The sequence below is a fragment of the Haliotis rubra genome, unplaced genomic scaffold, assembly GCF_003918875.1.
Source record: "Haliotis rubra isolate DU_JTF1 unplaced genomic scaffold, ASM391887v1 Scf305, whole genome shotgun sequence".
Classification (NCBI taxonomy): Eukaryota; Metazoa; Mollusca; class Gastropoda; order Lepetellida; family Haliotidae; genus Haliotis; species Haliotis rubra.
The window spans coordinates 44339-60219 of record NW_025766975.1 but is presented as its reverse complement, the minus strand read 5'-3'; the positions used below and the strand labels follow the sequence as shown (position 1 = coordinate 60219).

Sequence of the window (15881 nt, the reverse complement as noted above, 5' to 3'; positions counted from 1 at the left end):
AGGAGGGGAGGACTTATTCTCTTGGTTATGTAAGGGAGGTAACTCCATACTGTCACTAAATTCTGTCACAACCATTTTGCCCGTGGATGTCTAAAGCTTGCATTGATGGAGGTCAGGCATATTAAATAATATCAGGTTGTAATAGTTAGAAATTGAGCATTTCATGGAATCCACAAAAACCAACAACAAAAGCCCACACCAACAAGGAAAATCAAACATAATGTATGAAAAAGTAATTTGATACAATAAATGGAGTAATGTAGTTAAAACTCCAAGTGAACAAGGTCCAGTAAACTAGGAACAATGAAAAAAAGGTATTTGGATGATGTCCAAATAGAATTAGATTTCAGGTTTAGTATCTTAGTCAAGTTGGAAACTGGTTGGATTATGTATAATGTGAAATTTTGCATTTTCTATATTGACCCTTTTTACATTTTTTAATCAGCCTTTCCTGTTTGGTGATGGTATGTTAGCAGAAGCACATATAACGATTGTTGTATCATTGGAAAGATGTTTACCAAGGAAATGAATGCAAATCTTGTGTTTGTGTGTCCACAGGTTAGGACGTGGAAACTTGACCAGATCGGAATGAACCCATCAGCGGAGGCTTATTTGGTGTTCCACAGATTTGGCTCAGTGAGTAGTAGGCATGTTGCTAGTACTACCTGCCTTGAACATGCCTTGAACATGTCTTGTGTCTTAGCTGGTGCATCATTTTGTGTGGAAGGTGTTCAAGTGTGTTTGAGTGTGTTCAAGGGATGGGTATCAATGATGGATGAACAGCCATGGGAAAGAGGTTGAAGCAAGTTTTATAACTGTTCTGTTCAAGATGATATAAGGTATGATCTCTGAGGTTGTGTTGGTAAGGTTGAGATGAGTGAACTATACACATTAGTTCAAGTAAATACCATTCAGGTTGAATGCTTTATTTTTCCACTGCCAGATTTATGTGGTCATTTGGGAAAACATGAGATAGTCATTGTCCAGTCTTCCAGTAGCATAACACAGAACAGACTGATCTGTATAATTGTAAGATTTGTCTTGTTAGTCTCTTTATTCTTAACAGTGTGATTGTATTACAATTATCCATGAAGGTATTAAGAAGATTCCACAATGCTAGGTTCTCATCATGTCCAGCAGCATTTGTTTTCTGAATTAGTTACCACAGTTACAGCTGTTACATAAGTTTACTTCTAGAATACAGCATCACAAGTGTCAAGTTGTATTTCATCATATCCTAGATGTGTTGATTTAGTCAATGTGATGTTCATCATGTGTGTGATGGGGATGTTTGTGCTTTTGCTCTAGTGTGATTTTCAGTTTTCTAGTGTATATATTGTGTGTATGTATTATGTTTCAGGGATATAACATTAAGGTGCATTGTTATGTTTTGTTTGTGTTCATTTTTTGCTCAACTTCATTCAAATATTTTGCAAGATGTTACAAATTTTTCAGTGTGGTGTGAATGAGTGAGTTGGAGTTAAGACTTCATGCAGTATATCAGTTATATCAGGACATGCCAGATTAATGTCATAGGAAAGCATGTAGTGATTGAGGTCTTGGAGATTTACCACTGTGGTAAAATGGACAGTCATAAGTATCGTCCAGACAAAGTATATATAATCAGGTATTCGAACCAGTTATGGGATTCTAGCATGCTTAACAGAAGCAACTCTGCGCAGATCTATGTGGTAGTATTCAACATTTGATTGGGAATAAGTAAATGTGTCATGTCAACCTCACTTCTTCAACCATACCCACTGCAGACAGGTGAAACTCATCCTGCTCAGTTTCATGCTAAAGCTGCTTCTTCCTGTCAAGCAGGTACAGACTGGGAAAGTTCTGGTTAATTATGAGTTGTAGGGTAGTCTTGCTGCTACAGTATTAACAAACACTTCAAAGACCCAGGTTTGAATCCCCACATGGTTAATAAATGAAGACCACTTTTATTGTCCTCTGTCATGTTAGTTTATTGTTGTTGAAATAGCGTAAAACAATCATTACTCACTCAAAGCCTTAAATATTCATTATATTCTGCAAGCCAAAGACTCAGTAGTGGTGTGGACAAGTATGAATCCTGTGATGGTCGTCCTCGTTACCTAGTAGTTTTGGAGGCTATAATTCTGAATCACTTCTCATTGCTTCAAGTTTGCCTCGAATTGGAACTGAATATAACTGACGGTACATATATTTTTGTATTCATAAGCAGGACTGGTTACAAACTATAATGAGGTTTATGCTAGGCCTCTTGCCTAAATTTATTCAAACATGAACTTCTAAAACTGGTCTATGACACCAAGTAGTTAATACTGCTCCTTTGACCGGAAGGATTCAGAGAAAATTAGTGTTGTGATTTTAAAAAATCTTGTTTACAAAACAGGATGAATTGTTATTTGCATTTCTTATAGAGAATAAAGCAGATCCTAATAACAATGCATGGATTGTTGCTTATTAGGTCTTTCCTTCAAAACAGTTTCTTTGTGTAAAGTAATATCGCCTCTTGCAATAAAAATTGCTTATGAAAAGTTGGGCATGTTTTGGTCATGAATCACTGCATTGATCTTATGTAGTTGTTCATTATCCATTTACAGTTTCATTTGCTTATATAATTAGTTTGTTGTGTGTCGTTTCTGTTGCATTGTTTTGTTGACTGACTGATGTCTCTCCTCTGTACACTATACCAGAGTTTCATCAGGTAATTTGATGTACACTGGTAGTGTCGGAAAACGGCCCTTACTAAGCTGTAATGGAAATACACATTACATGGATTTGATTGATTAAATTTATAGACATTAAGATAATGAGATGACAAAGAGTTATGACTTGGAATGTCTTTAAAAAAGTGTTCAAGTGTAACACTTTCTTAGTAATGTACAAATTCAGTACTTGTCAGAGGGGTACATGAAGTATGTTGGCTTGCCTATCAGTTGTCGGACTTACATTTTTGTTGAAGCCTCAGTGGCTGAGTGGGTTAAGTCATTGAATTTGTGTGCTAGCGATTTGGTAGCTGACTCTGAGAGTGAGGGTTTGAACCCTGGATTGGAGTCATGTCAAAAAGTACTGGAATTTGTTCTTGACTGAGAAAGTGTATTCCATTTGTAACATGATTTGGAAGTTGAAAATTACATTTTTGCCCAGTGGAAAACCTACTGGTAGGTGATAAATATTTTTCTGAAATTTAATAATATTATTTGGTATCAGTATGAGGAATTATCAGTCAGTATGCATTATTCATGTCTATTCTCTGCTTTGACTTCTTATTTTGTATGTATGTTTTATGCCATGTTTTGTGTTTGTGTGTTTCATTCATGTGCATTATTCTGACTCTTAGCGTAGGATGACTTGTTGACAGTGATGAACTAATGCTAGGATCTTCATATATGGAAAGGGGGAAGCCCAAAGGGGGTCAGTAGAGATGATGTATTTAACCTTGTCTAAGGTGAGGGGAGGTGAAGTGAAATGGGGTTTGAGATTGTTGCACCTAGCAGTGTGCAGCGTTACATGCTTGCAGGTGTGTACTAGTCTAGACTACTGCTAGCCCACTGAGATGCCATACTGCAGGAGGGATACACCACAGACAAAGTGTGATGTCTTGGAACTGACTGGTCCTTGTTTTAACCTCTAATTGTGGAGGGACAGGCAGGGTAACAAGTACCAACTTTTAGGCAGTTTTGGGTATGACACAGCCAAAGACACCTTTACCACTGGATCACATCGGCAGTCCCTTATCGAATGTTATCCTTAGAGCACATTCACGTTTCACACTGTCACCCAGCTAGGTCACATTCTTTCCCCTTCATCTCTCTCATCTTCTACATTCCTTAAAACAGATACTTTTTGAATAAAGATTCATTTTCATATCATTAATTTTCTTCTGATGGAATTCTCATCTGAAAAATGAAATCTATGATGTTCCATTCTAATATTCAAATATATATTGCTATATTTGGTCCTTGAATTTGATTGTACAGAAGATGGGGTCTTATGTTAGGATTATCATCAAGGAGCACCATGCAAGAGTTGACATCAACTTTCACTTTCTTTTCATGTTTTCTTTCATGGCTTTAGTCGACTGATGAGGTAACTTCTAGCTTTGAAGAAAACCACTTTTACTTACTCTCACTCAGTTTATGTCTGTCAGGAATGTGTCCATGTAACTCTATCTTCTCATCACGTTACAAAATACTGACATTTTGGTAATCCCAAAACTGCTTAGTAAGAATTCTATGTGATGTGATTACAGTTCCGTATTTTAATATCGGTTTTAAATTATCTTGTAAATTTATGTTTCCTTACAGATAATTGTGAAAAATGTATTTGGGAAGATTGGGACAGTGAAATAGAGTAGATAGGGAACTTACATGGACACTTTGCCTTATTTTCTACTAGTGTATATTTACTGGAGATTTATAAGGGCAAAGGCTCGATGAGATAATCAGTAATGATCAGCCTTAACAATGGCTTTGGGGAGTTAGTACTAAGTATTAAAATATTCGTATAACGTTATCATGATATATTCAGAAACTAGCTAACTGCATGCTTCTGATGATGAATAATATTGTCAGTTTTGACACTAACATTTTAAAAGTGATGCTTGCCTAATGTTAACCTGACGTTAACCTAACATTAACATGTGCCTACATAATCAGCAATATTCTGGGCGAGGCTAACCTGTAACGTAGATAGGATCCGCAAGTAGGTATTACTGAGATAGAGGATGTCAGTACATCCATGAAAACATTTCAGTACAGCTGTTGAGAATATCTGGTTGTTTGCCTTACTACACATTCAGACATCAGTATTATCATTTTCTAGTTCCTGTTCTGAATTTTGTTAATGATGAATCAACTGATGCCTGATATTGATTCCATATTTGCATGTAATTGATCACTTGGGTAGAATATTGCACATTTTCTTCCTAATTCTATGTTTGATAATACCATAGCCTGGTTTTGATCCAGACAGTTGTCAGCTGTCACTGTCATAGATACAATTTTAGCTGGTTAATAATGCTGTTACGTTGCACCTCAGTAAATTATTAACTTATAGTGATATTTACTGATTTGTGTAGCTCGGTCACAGAATTGTCTCGACAGATTTTCGAGTAAAGTAGGATGTCTGTTCGTTTCAGGGATTTCATGTGGAAAAAATAATAATTGTACTTGACAGAGACCATATGAGCTTTGTCAAATATTTGTTCAGTAAATGATGAAGGTTTCACATTTTGACTGATTTCACTTCTCACTACACAACAGTTTTCTTTCAACAATAATATATTCACAGTACACAAGGTTTGAGAAAGTGGAGTAAATCTTTCCTATTGTATATGTGTTCATCGTTATGTGTATTTTTTGAACACATAACAGTTTTCTCATGTTGTAACACAATATTCATAGATGCAGCTTTCTTAGTAATAGTGCACATAATATACAAATTAGATGTAAATGTTTGTACTAAAGAATTTTTCACTTTAATATGTATGTGTTAGATGAAATATATATTGATTTTTGAATGAGGGCGTCAACTTGCACAAGCTTGATATTATGTTGAGATTGTCCATAAATTGTGTTGTCCACAAGAAATAGCGAAGTGAAAACAAGCACCTGTGCCATGCATGGTTTAGATCCTCCAAAAATAGGATCGTCTTTTGCAAATAAACCAGCATGTTTATGAGAAATTTTCAAACTTCGTTTGACCTACACTTGAATAGACTTTTGCATGTAACACACATTTCAAAACTTCAGAGAATTTTTTCATTTTTGCTATGAATTTAAGATCAGTCAACATGGGTTGATAGGATGATAAATGAATTCTGTATTACGTAAGCACAATATGTGAATCATACAAGAAATATGGAGATGGTGTGTTATTGATGTCGGTAAGTTTCAACATAAAGCCACAAATAGGCATTGCAAATTTACAGAATTTAAGGTAACACTTGATCAGCATTTGATCCTAATATATTATATTTGGTGATTATTTTTAGGATTGGTTTGCTGTGTGTTACAGTTTGAGAAAGCTGAAAACAAGGAGCAGCTGGAAAAAGTGATTGAGTCATTCCAGCAGTCTCTCCGATCAAAGATCAATCCCAGGAACCTTAAGAGATTCGTCCAGGCATTCATGAAGTAAGAACCCTCTAATATTAATAGGAGTGAAAAGTTTTAGAAAACACACACACACACACACTAAAAATAAAAAATCTTTCAATATATTATTTCTAGTCCTATAATTAATACCAGTTAAAAGCTTTTCTCAAAAGCATATTTATTGGCTCCAGTCATGTTTTTTATGAAGAAATTGAAAAGAAAGTGTTTTTCGTATTGAAGAGTCATGAAATACAAATTGCCAGCTTGATTAGATTAGAAACCAGCGTAGATTATGATCTAAATATGCCTTCGTCATTTGAAGCCAGTGGCTTTCCATTTCTTGCTGGCAACCTTGTTGCATCATCATGTCTGACAGTCCATGCAAGGGTTTTTCATTTATTTGGTTTTGGATGAGTCTAGATAAACATGTAAATATCTACGACAAGGAAATATCCTGAAAAGTGAAAAACTATGCTTGATCTTACTAATAAGTAATATAGAAGCATGAAACTGTAGTCAAGTACAAAATAAGCTGAAAATCTACAGATTTTTTATTGGCTTTAGTTTGGAGTCTCTAATGAAAACGATGGGCATGAAAATCTTTCATTGATGCTGTTACCCCGTGGCAGGCTGGTCACTAACAGTGCTTGGAGAATTTTGATCTGGTTTTAATTTGACTTGCATTCTTTTTACAGATTCTGTTCATAGTGATACATTTTGTGAAGCATTTATTTGTTGGTCCAAAAAGTTATGGGTGTTTTCAGGTATGACCTTTCATTATAATATTATGTGAACATTTATGTATTCGTCATTTCAGACGTTCCAACATTGGTGACAACATTGGAAAGATCAAGTAAGTATATGCTTGAAGCAGAAACTCATTACTATCATACTCTGTTGTAACATGTCCTGTGATTCATTACAAGGGATGATGGTGTAGCTTAGTGGTTCAAAAGTGAGTTATGCAAATAGAATTTTAAAATAGTCAACACGCTTACATATTTAATTCAACATTAATGTGGTCCCTGGTCATTGTGGTAAATACTTAACACTGTCAGTATGGACAAAACATATCAAGGAATATAATTTCTAATTGTTTCACTGATATATATATATATTCCCAATATTTGTACTTGTTACCCAATATTTGTGATACACATCTTATTTGCCTTATAGTGGATTCACCCGTGAAGATCTGGCTTAGAACTGATCTTCAGTAATCCATGCTAGTCGTAAGTGGTGACTAACAGGATTGGTTGGTCAGACTCACTGACTTGGCTGACACATGTAGTCGTATCCCAATTGCGTAGATCAATGCTTATGCTGTTGATCACCGGATTGTGTGGTCCAGACTCGATTATATTCAGGCTGCTGCCATATAGCTGGAACATTGTTGAGTGCGGCGTAAAACAAAACTCACTCACTCACTATAGTGGATTCACTACAACCCTAATATGTAGATTAATTAGTTGCATGTCTTCTTATTTATAATAACATTTAAGACATCTTATTGCTTAAACTTTAAGAACATTGCTGACTCCAATATCAACTACATTCCCATACACAATGATCCTTTTAACCATGTTTACATTGTGTCGCCAGGTGCCCTATCCTGATGGTGACAGGGTCAAAGGCATCAGCTAACCACCCAGTTCACTTGCTGTTTGAGAAGATGAATGATCAGATCTCCAAGAAGAACACTGAGATGTTGGAGGTTGATGGAGTGGCCAATGTTCTGGAGGAGAGGGTAAGTGGTTGCTGAAACTCCAAGTTTTGTCTAATCTTCACTTATTCATTTGTCTGTAGAAACCTCATTAAAAAGGATGGCAGATGTCCTGTTAAACATGTTTCCACCTCATCTCTTGCTAGGAAGGACTAGTATGATCTATGATCTGTTGTTTATTTTGTGTCTGTCATTGCAGAGGCTGCAATTAGTGTCCTGTGAGGACTGAGACTTGCTGTACAGTCAATTTGAGTCCTGACTACATCTAATGTGTGAACAGTTTAAGATTGACAAGGTTGCCAACTGGGCTCAGTCTAGTTCTCCTGTTACAGTAGACATGACATGTCCTACATATAGCTTATCCACTATTATTGTTGCTGTTGTTAGGACATATAGGCATATTGTTATTTCTTATTGCCTTTTCTCTTTCATTGCAGCCTACAAGATTTGCTGAAAGCTTCTTGTACTTTCTGCAGGGCTTAGGTGTTGGTACGTTGTTTGTGTCACTAGTTTTACCCTTTCCTTGTGTATGTTCTGCCCATTAAAGGAGAGCGGAAGGTCGTGGGTTCGATCCCCGACCACGTCATACCAAAAGACGTTAAAATATGGTACTTGCTGGTCCCCGCCTGGTGCTCGGCATTAATGGGTACAACAAGGACTGGTCGGCTCGGAGTCAGTATAATGTGTCTGAGTGGGGTATTCATGCTTCACTGCGGCATGGTATCTCAGTGGGCTAGCACTATAAAACCAGCTTAAGTCTGGGCTAGTACAAGCAGCCGCCACACATACACGTACACATGCATGCACGTCATCATATGAGCGAAATATTCTCAAGTACAACGTTAAACCCAATTTCACCTCACCTCACCTCTGCCCATTAAAACCATGAAATGGAATCATTAAAGGTATAAGAATGTAGGCTACATCCTTTGGGACTTTTATCTGGTTAGAGGAAAAAGTAATTCATCACTTAAGTTTTGGAATCAAGTTTTCAGATAATGGTTTATCATCTGTTCCAACGGACGAAGCTGTCCTACTTATTTTACAGGCCTGGGCTCTTGGGCCCAAATTTATTGTATGAATAGTTTTCATGATGAATGAAATGGCTGTGACATATACCTAAAGTTTAATGTTCAGATAATTTTAGGGTGGTAATATTAATGATTTAATTGGAAACAAGAGCTAACATGTGAATAAAATGCCTTGCCTAACTGTAGATGCTTTTAAGATAAAAATATCCATGAAGATCAGGGTTAAAATTGGTCTTCAGCCACACTAGGGTTTTGGTGATGAGGCTCGCTGACTTGGTTGATGCATGTCATCATATGCCAATAGTGTAGATTGATGCTTATGATGTCAATCACTGATTTGTCTGGTCCAGACATGATTAATTAGAGGCTGCTGTCATGTAGCTGGAATATTGCTGAGTGTGGCATTACATAACAAACGAACAAATTGTAAGATCACATGTTGACAATTTCTGTACGGTTACCCTGTTTTTTCAGCTGGTGGGGTACCAATGATGCGGGGGCAGAGATCCTCCTCCTTTGAGGGTGGCACGCCACCCTGCCGCACCAGAAGCATGTCCATGGAGGAGGCTGACCAGCCAAGGGGCATCTACTCCATGAGTCCCCCCAAGTTTGGTGTATCTCCCCCTAAGATGAGCTCCAGTCCACCCACAGGCAGTGTGTTATCCTCCAGCCCCACTAAGAGTTAAACAGGGACCCAGAAGATTGAGGAGGGGAAGGTGGGAAGGGGAAGTTCTCCATGTGTATATTTGTCAGAGAGATTGAGGCTTGTAGGTCCGGTCTTGTTTGTCCTTGTCCTTGCAGGGCATACAGTGTCAATATTTTCTGCAGCCAGCAGCTGTGGAAGTCCGTCAGTCCAAATAGATTGCGGCCAATGGTATTGACAGACAGACAAATGCCCATTACAACCATGCTATGCACTTGAACGACTTGATTGTTGTATTGGTTTGGGCTTGTATGTATTGAAGAAGTCTTTTATCATGCTTATCTAGAATTGCAGGTGTTGCTGCTCGAAGGGTAGCTGCAGCATTGAGTAGCATGTACCCAGGTATTGATACCCAGATGCACACGTGTGCATGTATGACAAAAGCAATCAGTCGTATTATCTGTGTTCAGTATTTCTCATGTTTTGTTTTTTTAGATATTCCTTGGTTATGTATCTTATTGGTTGATGAAATACATGAGTTAAGTTGGTACTGGGTGGATGTAATGGACTTGTTGGACTTTTCTACTGTTGGCTTGACCTGGCTGGGAGACAAGGATTACCTTTACCATGAACACTGCAATATGCTGCAAGCAAATGTCAATATATGAGCACTGTTTGTGTACTTTTACTTGAATAGTGTCACTTCAGGAAGCAACAATGGTGCTATCCATCAAATCAAATTAATATGCAAAGTTTTGTTTCATATTAAGGAATGAAATTGTTATTTCAAGCTTCAAAATTGTTTGTAGTTGCTACTTTTTATCAGCAGTGGTGGGTTGAAGAGAGTTGCCTCCCTTATGTAGCATATGATGTTAAAAAAGAGAATTCTCTCCCTTGTGGAGTAGAAATCTGTTGTAATTTTGTTTGGTTAAGTGGTGAATTGGGTTTAATGTTGCTGTATAATGAGCAGTGTCTCTGCTCATGGAAGTATTATTTTGGAAAGTGAACTCAATACAAATACTCAGCTGATATGTAGCATCTTTGATCTTTTGAATGCATATTTGTGTTTGCACATCTTACGCGCCAAATGTTTTGTAGTGCTTGTGATTAAATGACATTTGCTTGAAGCACAGTGATAAGTGTTTCTTATGTTGTGAGTACTGAAGACAGCGAAGGTGTTCGTCTATATCAGGCCTGTATTTCCTGTGTGGGTATAGCATGGGGGATGTCCAGCTTGGCCTGCTTGTAGCGGGTATGCAGTCCAGCTGAGGGTCAGTGCCCAGGCTCATCCACTCCATGTTGATTTCATCCCAACAGTTTGACCACACACACTACATGATATCATGTTTCTGAGGAGGATCATTACCATAATAGCATTCAACAAGTGACCTTCAGGTTGAGTGTAGTAATTTCAGGAAATTTCAGCAAATCTTCATATCAATAATGCAGCTTTTTTGTCTACAATGATGTTCTTTAAACATTATTGTCTCTCCGCTAAGCATGGTGTGTAAATGTCAAATGATTCTTCTTGATGTTAGCTGGATGAAAGTCATTTTTATACTCTTTTTCTTTATATACAACAGCATTTGCATTGCAGTAATAGCTATTATGTTTCTTGAAAATATATACTGTATGCATTGAAAGTGAGTAACATCAGTTAGTCATCTCCAGAATGTTTTGCTTGAATTATTTTGTACAAGCATTATAGCCAAACCAACAGTTGCAGGGATGTAAAATCTTATATGAAAACATTTGAAATTCTTAACACAGGCATATGACGACAGACTCACTAGTTTTCCTTACTTGTCAGCCATCTTGCACCCTACATAATCTAGTGTTGAATACACTACTAAACAAAGGCAGCACACCATATACAACATTGTAGACTTGACGTTCCTTGATTGTGGCTGCTTCTGTTCATGCCAGAACGTCCGGCAAGTCCAGACAATCTCAGCCGACAAAATGTTGTGTTTGAACTATTTTCTGTCAAGATTGGACTCCTGCTCACCTGTAGCTCTTAGATCATACTTGAATGTTTGTAGGAGGTATATAGTTTGCTTATCCTTGTAGCCAACAGCTAACAGGGCATACTTGTTACAGATCTATCAACTAAACGCCTTTCTTATTCTGAGTACAGATCAGTCGTTCTTTGACACTGTGTCAAACAAGGAATACACTGTGTCAAACATGAAAGTTTTACTTTCTTTGAAGTAAGGATGGTAAAATATTGATTAACCATGTTAACAAACATGAATATGTATATGTTGATAGAGCTGATAACAATGTTGTTCCAATGATTGTGACTGTACATCTTTTATTTTATATTCTTTATAGATGTTTTTTTTTTGTTGCACTTACATATAATATCATCGTATATATTCTACTGTATTTTATAAGCAGATGGTGGCAAGTTTTAACCGATACTTATGAACCACATATAATCGATCATTCCCTATATCTGTGTTGACACTTGTTATAATGCTCTGCTTTCTTCTGCTCATACTGTTTCAAGTATAATGCAACATTGTTAGTTTTATAGTAGTCTTATCTTATTTTGTTGGTTGCTCATGGGTTGCAGGGATTTTGTTGAAAATAATAATTTGGTATTAAGGAGTTTGGAATTAATGTGACAAAATAACATCTTGCAAATACACATTGCTCTGTTTAGGAAGGCTGACAAGAAATATGTCTTCTCCTTGACATTAGATATGTTTTCTCCTTGACCTTGGATGTGTACATTAAATTCTAAATTTTAGGACTGATGATTTATCTTTTCATCTGGGTATCTCTGGAGTCTGACATGTTCATGTAATGGAGTGGAAATATTGTCACATTTGTATAGACATCTTTTGTATGAAACAAAGGTACCTGATATGTGAGTGTCACAGTCTCAGTATTGTTAAGTTGAATTATAACAGTTAAAGTTAATAGCTGGGGTGGCTTGTTGGGAGTAGCCTTGAGGTGTGCTTCCTCAGTTAAGCTATCTTCAAAACCAGAATAAGACAGCTGAGCCATGATGGGATGTTGAGTGTTGTCCGTGCTGCATTTTCATCAACTGTGGATCTACTACAACAGTGGGCCGGACACGATGCCCTGCAATAAAGATAGCACCTGCACCCATGTTTGTTTACTTTGACCAATGTTGTTACAGAAGTTGTTTTCAAGTTGTATTTGAATATTTTGAAATGTTACTAAGGTTATGGATAAGTTTGGTGTTACCTGAGACATGGGGAGTTGTATCCTAAAAGTACTGTTCTGACCATTCTAATTAGGATGATTTGGTTGAGGATTGAGGAAGTGATAAGAAGCTCTGGCTTTTGCTTGAATGTTAGAACAGACATGATCTATTCATGACAATTGACTTGTTTGTGTCCTATGTTTGTTGGTTTCATTGGTAGTTAGAGTACAGGTAACAGTTTACTTAAGCGTTTTGTTCATACAATGTATGTAGCAAGTTGTGAAGAATCCTCTGGTGTGGAGACATCAATTCTTAGTGTCATGGCAAAGTATGCGGTGATTCAGTTTCAAATGATGGTCGTTGTGAACAGTGTTCTCACCCAATGTGATGGAGTAAGACATCTGAAGATGTGTTGAGCCCATATTCCGGTATTACATACTGTTTGACCTGTTTGTAAAGCAAGAACTGTGTGATATTAGTCCATAAGCCTTCTGTACATCTCCAATTGTGTAGTCAGAATTGTTGTTTGTTGTCAGATGTTGGTTTACTCATGAGAAGCAAGTGGGGGTCATCTCTTCTGCCTCCTGTCAGTGCTTCATTGACAAACAGATGGCCTTGATGTTGAGCCGACAATATATCAACTCTTTACATAGAAGCTACATTTTTTATGAATATTTTAGAGATAACAGTTAAAGAGATCTTGAAACCTATTTTTGTAAGGCAGCTTCTGCTTATGATTTTTTTACTTATGAGTAGATATCAGAATGTAAGATAAGCACAGACAGTCTGCTCCCTGTTTTGCAGAACATTGATTGCTGGCCACATTGGAGTTTGTTCTACTTAATGTGTTGCTGAGAACCATGAACCTAACTGTAGCCAGTCATAGACCAAACTATTGCAATAAGCTATGGCTGATCTACTGTGTTGCAGAACTCTAGAGCATTTGGACATCAGGACAACAGGCTATGTTCACACATTCTCCTTGTAGCTGTTTGCTATCTGTTCATATCTTATTTTTAGAATATGATGAATTTGAATAATCAAGATGAAATGAACCCATAAACCTCATTACCGGGTAATTGATGTCAAGATTTTTGAAATAAAGTATTTGCAAATATGTCTTTGTTTGTACTAGTTTACAGAGAGTTCTGTTGAAGAAGACACTATTAAGACTGCATCTGTCATAGCTCTTTCTTCAACATGGGAAAGATCACCTTGTGCAATGCCCTCAGGAAAATGCTGAACAGAATAGTCATACCAGTGTTTGTGCGGAGGTCACTGAGCTAATAGACCAATCTCCAGCTAGCTAGCAAAATAAAGGAGATAGATCTGCATGAAATATAGCAAGATGTTTTGGGTATCGTTGGAAAGCTTGGAATCTGTAGTTTTCCAAAACCAATGTGCAATGCATTCAGGAAAATGTTTAACAGAATAGTCCTACCACTGTTTGTGCTGAAGTCATTGAGCTGTAAGATTGACTTATTCAGCTGTTATTTCAGTGGCAGAGCATGACCTTTGTCATGGCATGATGACAAAAGTTTAGTATCATTCTTCCAAATCTTGTAAGGACCTGTAAAGTCTAGGTATTTTAAAGTATGGGAGGATAGGGATATAGCTTTCCGGGCCCTGTAGTCAGAAGGTTTTAAGAAGTGACTAATGGATTTGCAAGTTGGACTTGTTGGCTTGCTTCATTGCATGTCACAGTAGCTCTATTGCAAGAGTTGATGCTCATGATATTAATTATTAGATGGTCTGGTCATTATTTTATGATCACTGTAATGTTGATGAATTATTGATGAATGAAGGGAATCAGGCAGTCTGCTAATTAAAATGGACAATCTGACACTGTCAGCAGGGAGGAAAATGCATGTTTTGAAAAGGTCCCTGTATTAGCAAAATGTGTGGAATATGACAATAGTGATTAGATACCTGTTTTATCTGAAATATTACCCTGAATAACCCAAGCTGCCCGTGAAGTGCTAGAAGGTTAATTGTAACATGACTTATCCCACCAGGTTCCCATTTCTTGCTGGGTGAACAGAGGCAGTTTTGAACAAACTCACTTGCCTAAGGTGAGACCACATGTCTCGTGTGCTTCGCTGAAGTCCAAGAAACCCTCAGGAGTCCAGCTGCCAAACATGGGTCACCCATCCAGGACTCTGTGCCCAACTTTGCACTGATTTGTGACCTGAGCTCAATGCACAGGACCACACAGTACCACCAGGTGGCTTGAGGAGGAACACTTTAAAGCCAGACAGTTAAAGCCTGTATCATCAGGCTAACAACTGCTGTATTCTTATGTGAAACAGTTCAAGCACATATAGTATGACCAGAAATTATTGCGAATTTTAGGAATATGTTTAATTGGATTTCTAGTATAAACAACCTTCACCAGCTATCAAGTGCTTGGTTTTTTATTCAAGAGAGACAACTCCGTTAATCCTTTTTCATTAGTTTGTGAAGAGTTATCCCCCTTTGTTTACTTGCTAGCAGACAACATTTTCAGTGATCCTCAGTATGGATGATTTAGAGAAGAGGAAGTTGATTTTAGAGTATTATAACAAGGACATCAGATCAGCTAAAGTGATTTCAAGTAGAACAGGCATCCCTTTGTCCACTGTTTATCGTGTTTTGAAAAATATTGCAAATGGATATGGCATTGGGAACCAGGGAGGCGCAGGTAGGCCCAGAAAAGTGACAGGAGGCGGCTTGGTATTCTTGTTTCTAAAAACAAACGAAGGAGTTCAGAAAACTTAAGGCTGGATATGATTGATAGGGGAACTGTGGCTGTCTGTAAAGAGACAATTAGAACTGAGCTGCATGCAATGGGTTGGCAGAAAAGTCGAGGAATACCATCACCGATCATGAAACCTGAACAAAAGGAGCGAAGGTTGAACTGGTGCTTACAGCATAGAAATTTTAACTTGGACAATGTGATTTTCTCAGATGAAAGTTCTGTGTGGCTGTTTCCTAATACACTGAAATTCTGGACCAAACAAACTGAAAAAACCTTTGTATCAGCGCCCAAAGTACAGTCCGAAATTTAACGTATGGGGTGGCATATCTATGTTAGGGGCAACGCCCTTCTGTGTATTTGAAGGAAATATGAACAGTGAACGGTACACAGATATTCTCGAGGGACATTTACTTCCATCTGCTCACGTGTTCTATGGAATTTTTTTTGATTTTCCAGCAGGACAACGACCCAAAACATCGTTCA

At 37.4% G+C, this 15881-nt stretch overlaps 1 protein-coding gene across 4 annotated transcripts in view; it reads left to right on the top strand.

Moving 5' to 3' along the window:
* The window catches only part of LOC124282860 (uncharacterized protein ZK1073.1-like), a 71509-nt gene extending 57731 nt beyond the window's left edge, over positions 1-13778 (top strand). For 3 of the 4 annotated variants that reach the window (XM_046718894.1, XM_046718896.1, XM_046718897.1), the window contains 7 exons: positions 559-636; positions 4069-4080; positions 6010-6125; positions 6904-6939; positions 7689-7833; positions 8247-8298; positions 9315-13778. In XM_046718894.1, coding sequence (XP_046574850.1) covers positions 559-636; positions 4069-4080; positions 6010-6125; positions 6904-6939; positions 7689-7833; positions 8247-8298; positions 9315-9526 — 651 coding nt within the window. In that variant the 3' untranslated portion in view covers positions 9527-13778. The remainder of the gene's footprint in view (positions 1-558; positions 637-4068; positions 4081-6009; positions 6126-6903; positions 6940-7688; positions 7834-8246; positions 8299-9314) is intronic. The other variant, XM_046718895.1, reaches the window with a different exon arrangement.
* The last annotated feature ends 2103 nt before the right edge of the window (positions 13779-15881 follow it).